General features: G+C 46.8%; 1 protein-coding gene across 1 annotated transcript; it reads right to left on the bottom strand.

Annotated features, from left to right (window-relative positions):
• Positions 1-5582: 5582 nt before the first annotated feature.
• Positions 5583-17758, bottom strand: GJA5 (gap junction protein alpha 5). The gene is made up of 2 exons (XM_050898977.1): positions 17614-17758; positions 5583-6947 (listed from the first exon to the last, which is right to left on the bottom strand). Exon 2 carries the CDS (start codon positions 6894-6896, stop codon positions 5787-5789), a length of 1110 nt encoding a protein of 369 aa, XP_050754934.1. The 5' UTR covers positions 6897-6947; positions 17614-17758; the 3' UTR covers positions 5583-5786.
• Between the last annotated feature and the right edge of the window lie 631 nt (positions 17759-18389).

Here is an 18389-nt window from a genome sequence, read left to right as displayed (position 1 = left end):
AAACGCAGTATGATTGCTTTTATTCATCCAGAGACGGGTGATTTTGCATTAATATGTAGGCTACGAAGCCTGGCGCGGCAAACTGCGTTAGAGGAGAGGGGAGTGTGTTTTGTGCCGGCGCCGTAGTGCTTTCACGGTGCTTTTGCTACATTTGTGCTTGGGAAGTGTAGGGGCTTGCGAGGGGGTGACGAAACCCTCTGTGCGGGGGCACAAAATGGTGAAAAGCATTCACGTGGAGAAGCTGCTGAGGGACTCGAACCTTTCCATGGGAACTTCGTGAGCAGCTGAGAAAGCAGCGTCTTCTGCGGCCCTTATCCATATCCATCCTTCTGTGGGATTTCTGCATGGGCATCGAGGATTCCCAGCCATGTCTCAGGCAATGCCTAGGGACTAGCGGAAGGGACCTAAAAATGCATTTTGAAGTAACCACCATTTCTACCAGCCAGTACATCATGCTTCTCTCAGATGTTTGCTATTACTGATCTAATGCATAACTGTCTTTAAAACATCTTTTGGTGTGTATTTATTGAACGTACTCTCTGGCGGAGGTGCGTTGTTTGGTTTGTGATTGGCAGGATTGGTTATGCAATATTGTTTGTGCTTCCCGATGGCTGGAGGAACACACAGCTGCCTCTGGGGTGGATATTGGCCCATATGAATTTAAAATTTAGTTTCCATGACTGACATTCACTTTCTGAGAACTCTGTTGCCCATCAAACTCAATTGCTCAAATGTCTGTGGGAAACCAGTGGTGGTATGTGAATGCGGTCTCAGCAAATTCATTTTAAAAAATGTAAGCCAATGTTCACTGGAGGAAAAATGAAGCATTTCTGCATTATTTGGCTAGAGTGAGTGTTATAAGCTCATTTGATCCTCTTTCTTTTCTGTCATCACATTTTCATGACAATGTTGTGTATATATATGTGGTATTACAATTCCTGTGGTCCCCAGAAAGATCTTTAATCATCTAGACCATATAAGCAATGAACACTTAAGGCAAAAGCAAAGCTATTAATTTTGCACTTCAAAGTCACAGTTTTTCCCGCTAAAAAGTGTATCTTAAGAAGCTGCATCCTCATTCTCAGTCCATCCGCACCTCTGCTGCAGCTGGTAACCTAGTCACCGAAATGTTGCGCTTTATTCACAAATGTGTGCAAAAACTGGCATCAGCCCTGTACAGGATCCCCTCCTGTAACCCCTGCTGGGAGGAGGTGCCAAAATCCCTTGGGGCAGTTAGGGCCTGCTGAGCCCAGGCTCATGATGACCCTGGGCATCCTTTTGGCCAGACTGCATTGTTGCTGAGAGCCTCCCAAGGGAGCAGCGACAGAGGGGGCTCCCCTGGGGACAGCAGTTCCCCTCGTGCCTGTGTTAGTCCCAGGCTTGCCGGGAGGCAGCGGCAGCAACGTTGGCAGGAGAGCTGCTCCTCCACAGCTCCTGCTGATGCTGGCAGTCAGCAGCGCTTGCCTTTTGCTGCGGGTCAGGCTCTCTGCTACGCTACGCTGACTTTTTGAATTGTGAATTTCTGCATTCTTCGTACTTTGGCCATTTGCAGTCCAGTCAAGCACGTTCTCATTCCTAGGAACACACGGTGCTTTTATTCTTTGGGTTTTGGATCTTCCTAATTCTTTGGCCTCAGTGATGTTTCGTGGAAAAGTGTTTGAGGGGAGATTGTGTAGTCTGGCATCTTTTTACCTGTTCCCTTTTAACAGTTTGAAATGTTATCGGCTTTGAGTTTGCTTGAGTATTGCCTTGCTCACATATTCTGAAAGAGGAAATGACTTGCTTGACCCATGTGCTCTAGATCAGCCATTACTTTTAAGTATCTCTCTCAATTTCTCCCTCATTTGTCTCTTCGCCTGCTCAGCTGTCCCACTGTGCTGTCTGGAGAGAGGGACTTACAGGCATGACCTTGTCTCGATTCATTACTTTGTTAGTTTTGGCATTCTATGTATTTTTAAATATAGCTTTTCCTTTTATAGGATTAAGTATTTCTGTTTTAAGAGCTTGTTGAAACACACGTTTCCCTGTTCTCCTATCTTAGGCTCAGCAGCTGATCAGCACAAGGCTGTAGATCAGAACTGACTTCTGGGTCCTTCAGACACCAGTTAGAGGAGGCGATGCTGAAATGGTTTGAGATGTGCTGACCAAGGAGACGACTGGGGATGGTATTTCTGTTAAATGTCAGTTCCAGCTGTCGCTGGAGAATTCGCAGTTTTGAGAGGCTGGGTGGACCCCAGCAGGTAAGACTCTGGAGAAAAGAGGGACAAGAACAGAATGAAAAGCTCTCACATTTTCTTCCCCCCTCCCCCGCCCCCAGCATTGTCTTTGTAATGCTGCCATTTAAAGATTGAGTGCCTATCCAAGGGCTGAATTCAATATATAATGTTGATTTAGGTCACAACTATAAGATTGTCCATCCATCCATCTGGTACAAAGCAATAAATACAAAATCTGTCTGAAATGACAGGCCAGCCTCTCTGCTTGCTGGCTGAAGTAAATGTGCTCTTATCGTGGTGTGATAGCCTGGCCGGCCTTGACAGCGGGATTCCAAGAATCGCAAGTTTATGGTCTGTCAGCCAGTGCAAACATCTATCCATCAAATATTCCCCACTTCTTACACCTAGAAGACAGAACCAGGGAGGCATTAAGAAATGAGTGGCAGAGGGAGATTATCTGCTTTGATACGTGTATTCTCTAGGCTGGGAGACAGAGAGCTGGGATGGTTGTACTCCTGTGGTCTCAAAGATCACCAAAACACCACCTGTGAACATGCTTGGATCATAGCGGTCTGAAATGGTATAGAGGAGACCCTTATCCTCATTTTTCGGCCATACCTTGCTCTCTGGCCGAGACTGTAGCTCAGAGTTTTAGAAGTTTGGGCTATCGCTTGTTATAAACCAAGAATAGTTTATTAAACAAGGCCTGGGTTAGTGCTTGAGTGGCCTTATGAAACAGTAATATCACTCAATAGCCAAGTTTTCCAAGGGGAGTGGTCCTGACTTACTCATTGTGTATCTCTTCCAGCAAGGTGACACCCTAGGGGACAGGCATGCTCAGGGCTGTGCACATGCCAGTGAAAAAACCCAGGCCTGCAGGACTAATCGTGCCTCCTTGCTGCATTGTGTGGCTGTGGGTGCTCAGGTGGCATCCTCCTTTCTGGGCTGAAAAACCCCGAACCAAGGCTCCTTTAATCTTAAAGGGTCCCTGCAGTTTCTAACACAGCTAAGGGTCCTTGTCCCGGTGTCCTCATTGAATTCCGGTTTCATTCTTTATGCCCCCTCTCAGGTCCTTGCTGGGATCCAGTACTTTACTGGTCTCCAGCTTCCCAGCCTGCAGAGTCCCATGGGATGGGAGATTGTGTGGAGAAAGGAAGGAAGGGCACTTCCTTTGGGTGGACAGGGAGATCCAAGGTCAGAAGGAGGGAGCCTGTGAAAGTTGAAAAGTGGGAGCAAGGGATGAAGTTCGGAGGAAAGGCATCAGCTGGGGGAAGAAAGGGTTTTCTTTGGGCTGGGCAGCTACATCCTAAGAGAGCTGAGTACCCACAGGAACTCTCTGCAGAGATGGTTAGCAGTGGATTCTCAATGTCTCTCAAGACCTTGCCTCTTAAAAAGCCTTTCAGGGCCCTGTTACTGCACAGACAAGCAATCAGATGCTCAGGGGACAGGTTTTGCTACCTTTTTCCTGCTGAGTTGGCCTCAAGTCGCAGGTGGCCCCTCTGGGTGCAGAGGTGTGCTAGGGGATGCAAGGAGGGAGCGTTTCCATTGCAAGAGGATGGAAGCTCTGCTCTCTGGCCAGCTCTTCCCAGTCTTCCTTGGTAATGCAGTGGCAGGCAGGGGAGCTGGAGGGGGTTTCTGTTAGCCAGTCAATCAATCATTTCCCAATGTTTATTATTTATCCCCCTGGCCGAGCCCTCCCCTCATCCCTGCCACTCTGGGCGATGGGAATTTTTGTGATCTCTGAGCAGCAGAGGCTGGCGGGCAGCCTGATCAATGCTAGCAGCTCATTCTCAGCCACGTGAGAGAAGAAACATCAACAACGAGAGATGGAGTTAGAATTTTATTAGGAGAAATCTAGGCACGATTGACTAAAAATCTCATGTTAAGGAGAGCACGCAGGTCTTTTCAGGATTAAAAAATACACATATAAAACACCTTACAAACAAAAAAATGGTTTCCCCCCTCTGTGTGTGAATATGTATGTATATGTACGGGGAACTGTACCAAAGCTAACTACGTATCAGGAGCAAGGATTCACAGTCCCTTTCAGTGGCCCTGAGAGGGAATGGCTCAGTCCCCTCATAAGCTGGTCCCCGGCCATTCTCTTGCGCAGTCCAGTGTTGGGAAGCTGTGGCCCATGTCTGAAAGGGCAGTGCAGGGTAAACAACGGGGTGCAGCTTAGCTCTGTTTAGCAAATCTCTTTAAAAGAGGGACGTCAGCTCTGCACTGAGAAAACATATCTGGAGTGGGAGCTGCCTACAGACCTCACCCACCAGACTCACTGTGCAGTGTTGGGCCCCAGTGGCTGCTCTGAGAGCCTACAGTGGTGGAAAGAGCTGGTCCATGGGTGGTTTCTTACACCATATGCGCTAGGGACGGAGTGGAGATGAAGATGACCTGATGGCAGAACAGGGACTTGCTGCGGGGACAAATATCTTGGCTTGCACTGGCTGGCAGACTTGAGAGAGCAGCCAAGAGCTGAATGATGCACAGGATCTGGAGAGGACTCTTGCTCCTTGCAAAAGATGCTGAAGTGTTTTGTTAGGTTAGTGAGGAGAAGACACAGGCCGTACCTCTTCTGCAGATAAACAGAGGGTGTTTTTCTCTCAAGTTGGCAGCTGGCAGCACCCTTTCAGCAGCATTCAAGTTGCTTGAAAGATGAGTTTAAAAAGGGGGAAAACCACCTTGTTTCCACATGATAATTCCTCTTTTTTACTGGTAAGATATCTGTTCTCACAGGATAGTCTCTATTTCTGTTAATGGATGTCTTGCTTAGAATTGATGACATAAGTATCTTGGGAAAATTCCCTAGTCTTCATCAACTGGTCATCTAAGCAATATCCCCGGGGCCAGTCTGCTGCGCTGACTTAGGAATGAGGAAGGGATTCCAACGTGAGACATGAGGCAGCTGTGCGTGGGGGACCACAGACGTCCTTATTTATGGGGAAGAGTTACATACACAGTGTCAAAAAATTCAAGTAGGATTTATTGTATAGGTAAACTGGTATAAAATATCTGGGCTCAGGTAGAGAAAGGGAGGATTAGAAAGAGCGAGAACAAAGCAGATGAGAAAGTCTTTCTTTCAGAAAGCCTACCGGTGTGTTTCTGCTCCCTGCAGGTGAGAGAAGCTTCAGCTCAGTATAATTGCAAAGCTGATGTAGCAAATGTTGAACAGACACCAAAGAAGATGCAAGGCGGTTGAGGTCCAGTCAGTCTGTTGAATACAGTGTCGCAGTGGATACCTGCTGGGCAGCCTCAGGAGTCTGCTGGTCTGTGCTCTACCAGGCTAAGGATGGTGAGTCTCCAATCCCTGTGGGTTCCATGATGAAAATATGGCAGAGCGCTTCACATCTCAAGACTGGTACCTCTCTTCAGTGCGTGTCTCCCAGTGGCTGCCCCTGCCTTAAGCTGTGAGAGGTGCTGTCTGCAATATAACAATGATGTTCACTGAAAAGGAGCAAGAGGGTGTTAAAACAGAGAGAGGTTAGTGGCAAGAGTCTGGAGTCCACTTTGCAGAAGTTTTGCTAAGCGCTGAGACTGCTCCTTCTCCTCATCCCTCCTGGAGACAGGTCACACAGACAAATCATCCGACCTCGCCTTGCTGCTGGCACGGCTGGTCTTGCTGAACCGGCGTTTCTCATTGAAGTAGTTCTCAGGGAAGGCGGGTGCTGCACATTCGTTGGCCACCTCTGGACTCTCCACGTAGCTGGACTTAATGAAGGGCCCTTCACCAGCAGCATCCTCCTGGCCATGGACCCTCTCGGTGGCAAAGTTGGCGGTGTTCTGCTGGGAGGCTGTCTTGTTGCTGAAGGGGCTGATGAACTTCCCGTTGGGACTTGACAAGCACTGGTTAAAATCTGGTGGAGGAGTGTACATCTGGGCCCTTTCTACTTGCGGGGCGGACTCCAATCTGCCGGGGGCTGTGCTGGGGCTGGGTTTGTAAGACCGGGAGCACCTCTCTTTGGCTTTCTTCCAGCCCAAGTGGTACAACTCGGCCAGACTGAGGAATAGGGAGAGCACTGCCACAGCCAGCATGAAGACGATGAACACGTTCTTCTCTGTGGGACGGGAAACGTAGCAGTTGACGGGGTGGGGGCAAGGTGCCCGCTGGCAGATATATAGGGTCTCCAGGAAGATCCCGTACAAGATGTACTGTCCCACAATGAAGGCCACTTCCATGGCAGTACGAATCAAAATGCTGTAGACGTAGGTGTTCAGCAGGCTGCCCCTGAGTATGATTTTGCCTCCTGATTCATCCCAGCAAGACAGTTCAGCCTTCTCTGCCACGGGGCACTTCTGCTGGTAGTATGTGTCACCGTTGTTTTTCATCTCCTGGGCCTCTATTTCTGCCTCCTTCATCTTCCTCTTCTCCTCCATGCGCACTGTGTGCATCGCGTGGCCCATGTACACTAGAGATGGGGTGGAGACAAAGATGATCTGGAGGACCCAAAATCGGACGTGGGAGATGGGGAAAGCCTTGTCGTAGCAGACGTTCTCACAGCCAGGCTGCTGGGTGTCGCACATGAAGTCAGACTGCTCGTCCCCCCAGGAGGACTCAGCTGCTGTACCCAGCACCAGCATCCGGAAGATGAAAAGCACGGTCAACCAGACTTTCCCCACCACTGTGGAGTGTTTGTGGACCTCCTCGAGGAACTCTCCCAGGAAACTCCAGTCCCCCATTTCTGCTCACCAGGAGGGGTGAGAAGTCTTGAAGGGAGAATTGGACACAGTCTGTGTGGGAGAAAATAGAAGAGAGTGGTTCTAAGGAGGGTTAGGAAATGCCCAACTGGGAATGCATGGATTGAAATGATTTGTTTTGTGTCAAAAGAAATGTTTTCATTTGACCAAAAATGAATGAGGTCTGGTTTGCTGAAAACTTTGTTTCACATCCACTGAAACCAATGTGTTGGGTGGTTGTGGTTTTTTTTTATTCGGCTACTGAAACAAAAAGTGATCTTTTTTGCATAACCCAACTACGACCTGTTAAACGGGCTGCCAAAACTTTGAGGGTGAGCCAGATTTATTCTTGGTTCAGAAAGTCCTTTCACTGCTGTCTGCATATTACATCGTCTGTGGACTGTGTAGTTAAAGCAGCATTCACCTGTCTGCAAACTGCGCTCTGGGGAATCCTTAATGGGCTGATCCCCTGGGAGATAAGACTGGAGTCTACAGCTTGGTCTGAGCAGTGTCTTGGCACTTTCATATGTCACCTTTGTGTAATACCTGCACCGACACCTGGAATGTGAAGTGCTTGCAGCTCTGGGCTTCATTTCTGAGTTTGACACCACCACTGAAAGAAATGCAGAGAAAACCTTCCGTTGCCCACCTGCCCCTCGCCCATAGGTTTTGCTTTGGTTTTGCGGTGTTGCCAGTTGCAAGTGTTTCATTTAGAAGTTGCAAATGTTTTGGGGAGTGTCAAGAGTTTGGTGAGCGTCAAGACTTTGGTGAGCTGTGCCAGTCCTGTAAACCTAATCTGCTGCCACCCTGTCACGCCTCTCTGAGAGGGAACTGCTGCAAAATCTAAATAGTGAATCTTGCTCCCTCTTTTCTTAAGTTCTGAGACAAAATTCACAGTTCAAATGACACAGAGAAAGAAAAAAGCTTCCTTTGAAATGCCTCCCAAGGACCAGCAGCTCCTGGGAAGTGCTGTTTGGTTGGTGGTCTGATGAGAGGAAAGGTTTGGTGAGCTGGTAGTAAGATTGCAAAGTGAAGATGTAGGAGAGCCTGCTTCAATTTTGTTTCTGACTCTGACAGACTGTTTCTGGCCAAGTCACTTAACCTCATGGATAAAAAGAGAACGATGAGTTTAATCTATCTTTTGTGGGGCTCTGTGGGAGTGCTTGAGCAATCATTTGATCCAGTTATACTCTCCATACTTACTTTCCCAGGGCACTGCAAAGCTCTCCCTTGTGCATGAGTTCAGGGCTAGGTGCTATAAAGTGTGCAGTATTACCTTGGAGATAATATTTTCCCACAGTCACTCTTTTTGAAAATATCCTTTTAATAAATAAATGAAAAACTTAATAATCATCATAAGGAAATATTAAACGCGCTAGACAAGGTAAATCCCAAAGCCGTAGGGACCACATTGTTAACTCTCCTTCTTTATTGTCCCTTGTCTTGTCTTTAAGAGCCAATTATTTTTACTGTGCAAAGAACGTCTGTGGAGAGTAGACACTGTTAAAAGCTGAAAATTTACTGCAGCAATATTGTGTAGATTTCCTGTGAGCAAAAGCTGGAGAACAGAGAGATACGCTTGTTGGGGGAACAATATCCCCTCCTCTGGATATGTGAGTGATATAATTTGATGTAGCAGCACACATGATGATTTATGCCATCACTTGTTTATATGTGGTGTCCTTCTGCAAGGATGGATGGGACAAAGATCAAAAGTTATATCCTCAAACTCCTGGTGCTGCTGAGGGCTGCCCTGCGGAAAGGTGAGGATTGCCCAGCTAAGGAGACAGGTGACCACTTGCTGCCCCACCGCCTGTCGGAAGCTGTGTGAGGAGGGAGAAGGGGCACATCAGGAAGAAAAGGATGGGCTTTGGCTCTTTCCTGCTTTGGCAGGCATGCTGCAACCGTGCTGATATAGATCCTGGCGGCTGCTTGGCATATGCAGAAGCTTTCATCTGCTGCCAGCCCAGAACTGGAGGAGCAGTAACACAGAAAATCAGCTAGTCTTTCTGACTCCTCTTGTCTGCACTGGTAAAAACTGGTGAATGTGTGCATCTGTCTTACCTTCTGAAATGCCTTTAGTGCAGTTACTGCATTCTGGAGAAATTAGCATATACCTTCATTCTGTGAGCACCAGGAGATTAAATACAGGCAGATAAATCAGTGATGGGAAATATTTACAGACTGTTGCACTGAAATCAGAGTTTTTTAATTTTTTTTTTTTTCCCCCAGAGTGCAGACAAGGCAACCAGCTACCTACAGTTCAATGTACAGGTACGTCCAACATCAATATGCTGTAGCACAACTGTACACGTGGAATATTCCTTCCAAGACAGCATGAACAATGGTGGGTGTCCTCATTTATCCAGGTGAGTTTATGTTGTTTGCAGGTGCCCCTATTGCTCCTGCTGTTGTTAGCTGACAGCTGCCGTTTCTTGATTCACCTTGCTTGTTAGGGTAAAAATGAACACAGTTCTCCCTGGCTGTGCCAAGGCTGAGTTTTCCTTCCTGCCGTGGGCATGTGCAATCACAAACTGAGCACCTCTTCCCATCAGTTCTACCATGTGCAGGTAGTTTGGGGTTTTACTATGGCTTGTTTTCCCTAGGGAAGGCTACTAAACCTAGACACCTGCAAATTGTAAAAATCAATGTGTACAGAACACAAAGTAAAGTAAACATAAGTGCAAGAGGAGTCCAGAAATAAAAAAATGTTAATGGATGTGAGAAAAACAGTAATTTGCCTGCCTCACACATGCACAAAATTTTGCAAGAGGATGTAAATCAGAAGGATCCAAGGCTGGCAGCCATGAGGCTTAGGCTAGATAATAGGGCCATTTCCTCTGCCTTTCCCTGCTGGCTGCTCCCCTGCACAGGCTGTTTGAAGGAGGGGCTGTCCAAAGATGCCTCCTGATCATCCTGCTACAGCCCCACAGAGAGCTGAGGTGGCTGCTGCAAGGGGGTAGGTGGCCACAGGAGAAAGGGTTTTGGAAACCAAGAGAAGGTGTTTCCCTCCTAGAGCAGTGTTTTTGGCTTAGATGTTTTTTAGTTATTAGCGAGCTATATTGCAATGCCACACCAAGGGCCTTCTAGAGCAACAGAAGAGAGCATCTAGCTCTCTGCTGCCAGCAAGCAAAGAAGGATTGTTGTCACCTCCTGACAGCTTTTCCTGGCTATGCAGGACTGCCTCTGACCTAGCCTTTCTCCTCAGAGCTTTACTATTCTTGGGAATTTTCCGTATAGTTCCCTTTCCTCATTCCCAGACTACTGTTGTCCTCGCATGCTTTGACCTCTCAGCTTGTGAGCATCTGCGGCCTTTTATATTCCTAGTTTGGACTCAGTCGGACAAATCTTGTCTCACTCTGGCATGAGTCAGCGAAAAACACCTCTGGGTATCTTTGCGGGGTCTCAGCACCTGATAGAAGACTGTCTTGACAGCGGAGTCATGCATATTCATGCAGAGTCCTGAGCTGTGCCACTGCCCAGCCGTGCTCTTGGCTGACAGCTTTCTGCTGGATCAACAAATGAGCTGTGCGCAGTCATGGGATCTTGGCACCGGGAAACGCGTATGTGACAAAGACCAGCACAGCCTGGCACAAACCCAGCAACGTGGCTGTCCCGGCTTAATCATCACCTGGAATGCTACTAAAGCTGGGGAAAACTGAATATCACACCGCAGGCCAGGCGTGGAGTCCGCTCAGCTCCAGGCTGCCTTGTGACTGCCAAATTCCACGATAAAAATAGCCCAGCAGGGACGGCACCTGCCAGTACGCCAGGCTGGCTCATCAGCCACGGGCTGCTCTCCGGCATTCCTTTTTTGCGCTACCTTTTTCTGCGGGAGGGGAAGTGTCCGTTGCTCTTGGAGCAGTTTTGCCCATCCTCTTGATGATGCTGCATACTCGGAAGGACAGGCGAGCATTTAGCATTGCTGCTGCTTGCTCCGACCAGCGCGCTCGTTCTGGTCAGACTAGCTGGGGCTTTGAGGCACAGCTAGGAAATTCACACCAGAGAGCCAGGAGGGCTGTTCCTGCACAATCATCTTTATATGAGTTTATTTCCCTGGGGGTTGTTAGAGAGAAAGTTTTCCCCTCTTTAGAAGACAGGCAAGACTATCAGCAGCGATATAAATAGCTGAGCTTGACACCTCACACTAACTTTTCCCACAAGGAAGGTGACAGGAGGTTGCCATCTCTGCAGGATGTTTCTAAAATAAAGTGGAGAGCCTGATTATAACACTGTTTCTGCTCTCCCTTGCTGGGCTCACCTCTTCCCCTTGGCAGGTCCCAGGGGAGTGCAGAGAGGCTGTCTGAGGAAGGCTCCTTTGTGTGGGGGAAGCGTGGTTCCCAGGGAGGGGGAAGGTAACCAAGCCAAAGCCATTGTATTTTTGCCCAATCTCTGTGTGTGATTTGCTCAATTGGATACAAATGTGTGTAGCTGATAGTTCATCAGATGTCCCAATGAACTGGAAGGCTGGGGCCCAAGATGTTTTGAAGAGGCTCGCACGCCAGGCATGGGGCTGCATGTGGAGGCCATGCAACAAGTCCATCCCCTCTGAGCTACCGAATGGGGAGGCAGCCACCTCCTTTAGGTACTGGGCACATGAGAAGTGACAGCCCTGTGCAGTGGAGCATCCAGGCCAGCTGTGGCATGGTCAGTGCCTAGCAATTGCTTGTGGCCTGCCTTCCTCCAGCTGTGTCACCTCATACCAGGTCCAGGCCAGCGTGTGGCACAACAGATCGCTACCGTGGTGGGTATGCGGGCAGAGATCTTTTCCCCTGTGTTGACAACTGTCAGGCTGCAGCCAGAGCTGAGTGGTCCCTGCACTGCAAAACTGGCTGCTCACACCTGTAGACACTTCGGAAGGACACTTTCAGCTCTGCACTGGAGGTTAGTTAACGCTGCTTTGCTATACAGCTATACCTTCACTTAAGGGTCTCCAGCCCCGTTAGCAGCAGTCCAGCCTCCCAGCATCCCACGCAGTGCAGATGCTGTCATCTTTATCTTGCGGATGGTGATCACTGGGGTACAAAAAGGGCAAACTGCTTGTTCAAGGTCACTGTGTCAGTGGCAGCCTGGAGACAGAGCTCAGGCGTTGTGACTTGCAAACTTGTGTCCTTTTTTCTGTCCTCTTAGACTTGGTGATAGCAACACAATGCTGCTTCTATAGCATGAGAACATCTGCTTCTACAGACCACAGCCCTTCTCTCCTGTGCCCTGGGACAATACTGTCTTGGTCACCTGAAAGAAATCCCTCTCGTGCTACCCTTCTACAGCAGGTACACCTGCCAGAATCAGAGGCATGCTCTCTCTCTCTCTCTCTTTTTTTTTTTTTTTTTGGTGCTTTTCTAAGAAGTGAACATCTTGTTATTGCTGGAAGAGCCTGCAGCCATGGTCAGTGCCCAAAAGGAAGAAGCAGCATTTTGGGACCACGTGGCTTACAACATTAAAAGATCAATAAAGTTAGAAATGTACTGTCCAGCATGGGTGCAATGCTTTGAATTCCAGAGGCTTTTCAGAGCTTTGCGACATAGATCGATGCTAAAGCCCACCTCAGCGTGTATCTTTTTGTTCACTGTTTACTGACATTGGCTTCTTCCCTAAAATAAGCCAGTTCTTTAGCCAAATTTGTAACTCTGATCTGCGCATGGATCTGGACTAAGTATGTTTTTACTTCTTTATGCTTTATATATAAAAAAAAAAGTCTGACATGTTTGCATAGGTTCCTTTCTAGTGTCTTGGGTTCAAAGTCCTGTGCTGAATCAGTATCAGGGAGGGTGACTTTGACTCCAGTGCTCAAATCTCATGGGAGAGGCAGAGCTCTGTGTTAACAGCTCCTGTCCTAGAAGACAGACATCCAATGTTTCTCATCTCTCTGCTCCTCCTGAGTTCACTGCAATTTCTGGAAGGATCATGTTGGTATCCAGACCACTGGCCCTGCTTGCAGTTGCAGACAGCTTGTTATTCCTTCATGAGATATGCTTTTCCCCTCCTCTCCAAATGTGGAAAATCTCAGAGTTCACAAAAAAGAGAGCGGGTGAGAAGATAAGGGAGTTGAATGACCTGTCACCTCCTGAACACACACCCACCCTGACGCACACAGACACATAGACAGAGGGAAATCACTCAACACTTCCAAGTGTGTACATCAGGAATGTGTTACACGCACAGATGACAGTATGATGTAGAATATTTTCATCTGAAGTGATGGTGGAAGCTGCAGACTCCCAGTTAGCTGAATTTTTATTATTTATCTATGCAGACCATCTAATACTATTTTTTCCCCTCATTGGCCAGGGTCAAATTGTGCTTTCATATATCCAGACATTAGGGCCAAGCTCTGCCTGATGTAGATGCAGCAGACCAAGAGCAGAAAAGACCTTGAACTCAGATGGGTCAAGCTGAGCAATGAATTTGTCCCACTGTGTTTGAAAAGCCTGCATCAAATAGTTATGTGATAGCAGTATCCAGGTTTACATTTTGCATGCAGGGAACACCCTCTAATTCTCTTGGGATTATCTCTGTGCCTTAGAGAAACGTGGGTCCTTAGAGAGCCCTTCAAATACAATAAAACTGGACTTGGGATAAGCTAAATGAAGGCTCACATGTGCTTTTTGCTAGAAAAAAACATCAGTTGTCTCTCTGATGTAAATGCTGCAAAGAGGCTAATGGATATTACTCAGCTTACTCCTTAACTAACAGGATGAAGAGCATCCAGTTCAGGATTACAGGCTTGGTGCTCTTTACAGTTTCTTTACCTTTTCAGGGAGAAGCTAACCTATATGAATTTGCAGCTGATGCTAAACTGGGCAGTGCTGTATACAGGAGAGAGGACAGCTAAACAGGGCAGAGGGAGCTCTGGAAAACAGAAACATGCTGAGAAATTCGGGGGCTGCTGTAGTAAAGCAGTTCCTGAGCTCTGCTGAGAGAAACTGATCTTAAGCACTGCTTAGCCCGTGGAGGAGGCTGGTATAAGGAGACGTGGAGGTGATGGCAGGCATCACACTAGGCCCAATATAGCAGCAAAAAACCCGTCCATGTGATTTTAGGCTGGTTCATAGACTGCATGAGATGCAACTTGTTATACTGTTGAAATAAAACAGACTGGAGAGGTAGTGGGGGAAGGAGAGGGCTCTCATTCAGACTTTTCCCATCCTTTCTTCCCTCCTCTCCCCCCCGTGTCTCCCTGCCTATCACTTCCCCGTTGCTCTCCTACAGTCAAGCTCCCCCCGCCCCGCCCCAGAGCCTTGCCTCAGCTTTTTGGCAGTTTTGACCACTTAACTCTCTACAGCACCCAGACTGCTAATGCTTTCTGCTTTAGAAAGGGGAAATTTTCAGTTACTATCTACTTCCCACTTAGTACTACCTTGTCAAATCTCATTTCTTCTTTCTTTCCAAAAATCCATAGGATTCTCTTCACACTCCAGCCTCATTGCTGTATCCTTGCCTCAAGTATTTAATTTCTCATTCAGGGTGAAGTCTGGCTATAACTTGTGAGTGGATTATTTTATATACTCAATGTATGTACATATATATGCACGTCCCCCCCTCCCCCTTAAAAACAACCAATATTCAATTTGCAAAACCCAGCAGGAGGCAGTTAGGAAATGCTGGAGTTACTGTTCTCAGTCATCTAATTCAATCTCTTTGTGCCTGTGCCTCACAGCTATGAGTCTTTAACCACATCCTCATATTGTCACCTCATTCTTTGCACAGGATGCCTGCCTTATTCTGTGCCAGCCTGGCTGGGGCTTTCTTGAACAGCAGCTATTCAATGTTTTGTTTTCTCCTCATTGTTCAGTGGGTGGCCTGTGCCTCATTTACTGTACATTATTCAAGTCCAGTTCTAAAGACAGAATTATTAGTTTCCTCATGGGTTTTCCTATGGCTTTCATCACAACAGTATCTGATTGCTTCACAATTATTAATTTACTTATTTTCATTACCACTCAGAGGTGAGGAGATGGTATTAGATCAACTTTTCAGCTGAGGAACTAAGGCATTGAGAGATTAAGATTAAAAAATGTTCATTAATTTTGGAAGCTGTTTGGAGATGTTGCTAATCTGTTTTTTGGTTTTGTTTTTTTTTTTCAGTGTACTTAGCACTATATAATGTTTGTTCAAAGCAGAGCTCTGTCTGGCTAACACTGGAGTGGGAGAGTTTATCACTTCCACCAGTTGGACCACATCTAAAAGTCAGACATCCAGAAGATGAGAGACACTACTGAGGGCCATTTGTGAAGAAACGTGGCTTAAGTAATTTGCCCCATCATGACAGAGGAAATTGGAGTAAGAAGCAAGAATTAACCCCAGTTCCCTTGGATAGCTTTATCTGATTTTAAACTGGAGGCATTTCGTCTCCCACCCCACTATTCCCTCCCTTCTTCACCAGACATCCAATGCAGCCGAAGACCCTGGAGCTCTGCAGCAGTCACCCTCGCTGGACTGCTTCACTTCGCCAGCGACCCTGTGCCCTGACCAAGGCATCTGTCAGCTTTTCTCCTTCTAAGGGAGAGAAATTTCGTATAGAAATTCTCAACCATTCTCAAGGCATGTCCGTAATGACAAAGATAATGAAGACGGAAATGTAAGTGTAAACCCCTTAGTTCTTACATTAAAAACCACTGACCCCTCTTTAAAGATACACTAGAGATACTTAGAAGCATGCATCTCTATGCTCATTACTTACTGTGTGGCATGAATATTTGTTTCAAGAAAGAGCTGGCATGCTACAGTATTGTTCACAGAGATCTCTCTGTTGCTTATCAATAGCCATAAAATCGATTTTTTTCCCCTCTTTATGAATTCTTAGCCCAAAGATTGAATTTTCTCTGGTGCCTCCTGGGAACTATTTCTAATTTTAAGCCTCTGTCCTCGTGCCTCATACAACAGCACCTGAGGTGTGGAGCAGTCTCTGAAATCTGCTCCCTAATGACATGGTATAGTGCTGAATTACTCATTCCTTCTCATCTATTTTCAATGCTGCGAGATAAGTCAGAAAACAAGGGCAAACGTGCAGAATGTGTGAAATCTGTCTGAAGGTCAAAAAGAGAAGAGAGGCTAGGGTATGAAGTTCTGTATTTTCTGGCAAGGTTTACATTTTTCATGTGAAAGCCCAAAATACTAAAATATTGTGATAATATATACTGTTGAGTGGAAAAAACCAACAACCCCAAATAGTTATAGTAGCAGGAATACTTAACATAGTTCCCAAGCGACCGGAGCCTGATGAGTATTTTAAACCCTGAAGCCTCAGGAATTCTCCTGAACTACTGTTCTGCTCCCAAGGAAAGGGGGAGAAAGTTAGAAATCTGCGCTCTTCTCAGAGTAGATTTTGAAAAGACCAGCAAATGTAGCATTGTTTGGCTTCTGGTGCAAATACTGAATACTGCGAGGCTTCTGAGTAACAGTTTAACCCACTCCTAGCTTCACACACATATGCACACATATATTACATACAGTAAGTTCTTTAGCCTTAAAGAGAGGATCACATAGGCAGCAGTAGGGAAAAACTCTCACACATACTACTTCACCAAGGTATTTTGATGGGTTTATTAGCATGAAGGAAGAGTTCAACAATTAAGGCTCCTTCAGCCTGTGACTTTTTTTAGCTGAGGTTTGTCCAGAAATGCTACTTATATGATCCTCTGATGGTTTTTATGGTACTTCAGGGACAGAGGCGCTGCCTCAGTTTACCTGAGCGGTTAAAATCAGAGAGTCACAAAGCTCATTAGACATGACAAATGGCCAGTAAAATGACCCTTTAGGAAATCAAAGGAGTCACCACAGATCAGAGGTGGCAATTAGCAGTCAACCTTCACACTCATTGTCATTGCTTCTTTCCAGGTGGATGTATAGGGGTACTGTGTTTTCAAGCTGGGCTATTCTTTGCAACATGTGGTGGCAATGCTAGAATTATTAAATTATGGAAATGTAATTGAATAATTATTCCACGTACAAAAAGGGGAAAAAAGTTAGGAAGGCAAATAAAAAGAAGCAGCAGCTGCTAGTGGGAGAGGGCGTTTGTCCCTCTAGGTCTGCGTGCCTCTGCTGAGGCTGCCCTAGGCAGTGTTGGGATGGAGAAGAAAGGCATTCCCCCAGTACGGGTGACTGGGAGTTATGAGCAAGGCACTTCTCTACATTTGAGTTACATTCCCAGGCTCCATGTCACAGACCAGCCAGGATGCAATACTCTCAAGGAAAAGAAACTGCAATATTTTGAAACCATCCTGTGCGCTTCGGAATATAGGCGGTTCACGCAGACACTTGATAAAGTGTTTATACCCTGAGAGCCTCTCATAGGTAAGAGTTCCCTTCACCACCCTCCCCAGAGCAGCCTGACAACATGCTGAAATGGGATCTGACAGAAACTGCAATTTGCACATTATTCTGTCTGAGGATACTTGGGGCTCTTATCCTGCTTTCCTGTACATTGAAATCTGTCGGTATCCATGTTCATTGCAGGGAGGCTTCCTCGTCATTTCTGTAGCTGACTGTGGCAAAAAGAGTTTAATTTGTATAATGTCCCAAGCCCGTCTTGTTACTAGCGGGAATGTTTTGGAGACAAATTGAAAGAAAAAGTAAATTTCTTAAGTTATTTTTGGCCATCATTCTTTTCCTGCCTCGCCAAGTCCTTCTCTCCCCTCACGCTGTTTTCCCCTTGAGTGTAACAGATCTGCCATCGATGGTTCTGCAGTTCTGTTATTTCCCCCTCATGGTTACTTACCTGATTTCCAGTATCTTGCCTTCTGCCTCCTTTCTTTGCTTTAGCACTTTTCCTTTCTGTAGTTGAGTTAGACTCCTCGTTCTTCTCAGTTGCTTGGTTTTATTCCTTTAATATGGTTCTTCTCTCTCTTCCTCTCTTTTTCTCCACCCCCTTTCTGTGTCACTTTCTGTCTTCTCCACTGCCTCTCTGCCTTTCCCCCTCTTCTTTCTTCACCTACTTTTCTTGTCTCTCCCACCCGCTCCAGCTTAATCTTTCTATTTTCAAACCTAGTTTCCTATTGTTTTTCCTTTAAAGACCATGGATCTCATTCCTCCCTCTCCGTTCTCAGCCTCTCCCCGTGCCACCCTCCCCACGCCGACAGGATGCACTCGCTGCCGGCTTCGCGCTGTCCCTTCCAGTTGCCGCTACCGCTGTTCCTCACACCTCCTCCCCCAGATAACATGCCATGGTCTAAGCCTTCCTTAAACTAAAAGAGACAGGGTTGCCCCACAGTTACACCAGCCAGACCCTGGGAAGCTTTTTCCATGCATGACATCAATGAAGGACAGTTTTCTGACTCGTTCAAGCTTAATCTGGCAAAGCAGAGTTCATGTGGAGCAGGGTCCTCCACCTCTTCAAATAACATTGGACTTGCTCTGCTGGCTTGGACCAGGGGCCCAGCACAGCTGCAGCCTTGTCCCAAAGGGCACCTGATGCTTCCCAGGAGGATTTTACAGGCCCTCTTACTGATAAATAGAGAACAACCTGCCTGTCAGGAGAGGTGGTTTTTGACACGC

Source organism: Gymnogyps californianus, chromosome 1, assembly GCF_018139145.2.
Source record: "Gymnogyps californianus isolate 813 chromosome 1, ASM1813914v2, whole genome shotgun sequence".
Lineage (NCBI taxonomy): Eukaryota > Metazoa > Chordata > Aves > Accipitriformes > Cathartidae > Gymnogyps > Gymnogyps californianus.
Note: the sequence above shows the minus strand (reverse complement) of the source record. Positions and strands in the feature narration are given on the sequence as shown.

Excerpts from the sequence above, each read along its gene's own strand:
- GJA5 (XM_050898977.1), bottom strand. The coding sequence starts at position 6,896 with ATGGGGGACTGGAGTTTCCTGGGAGAGTTCCTCGAGGAGGTCCACAAA.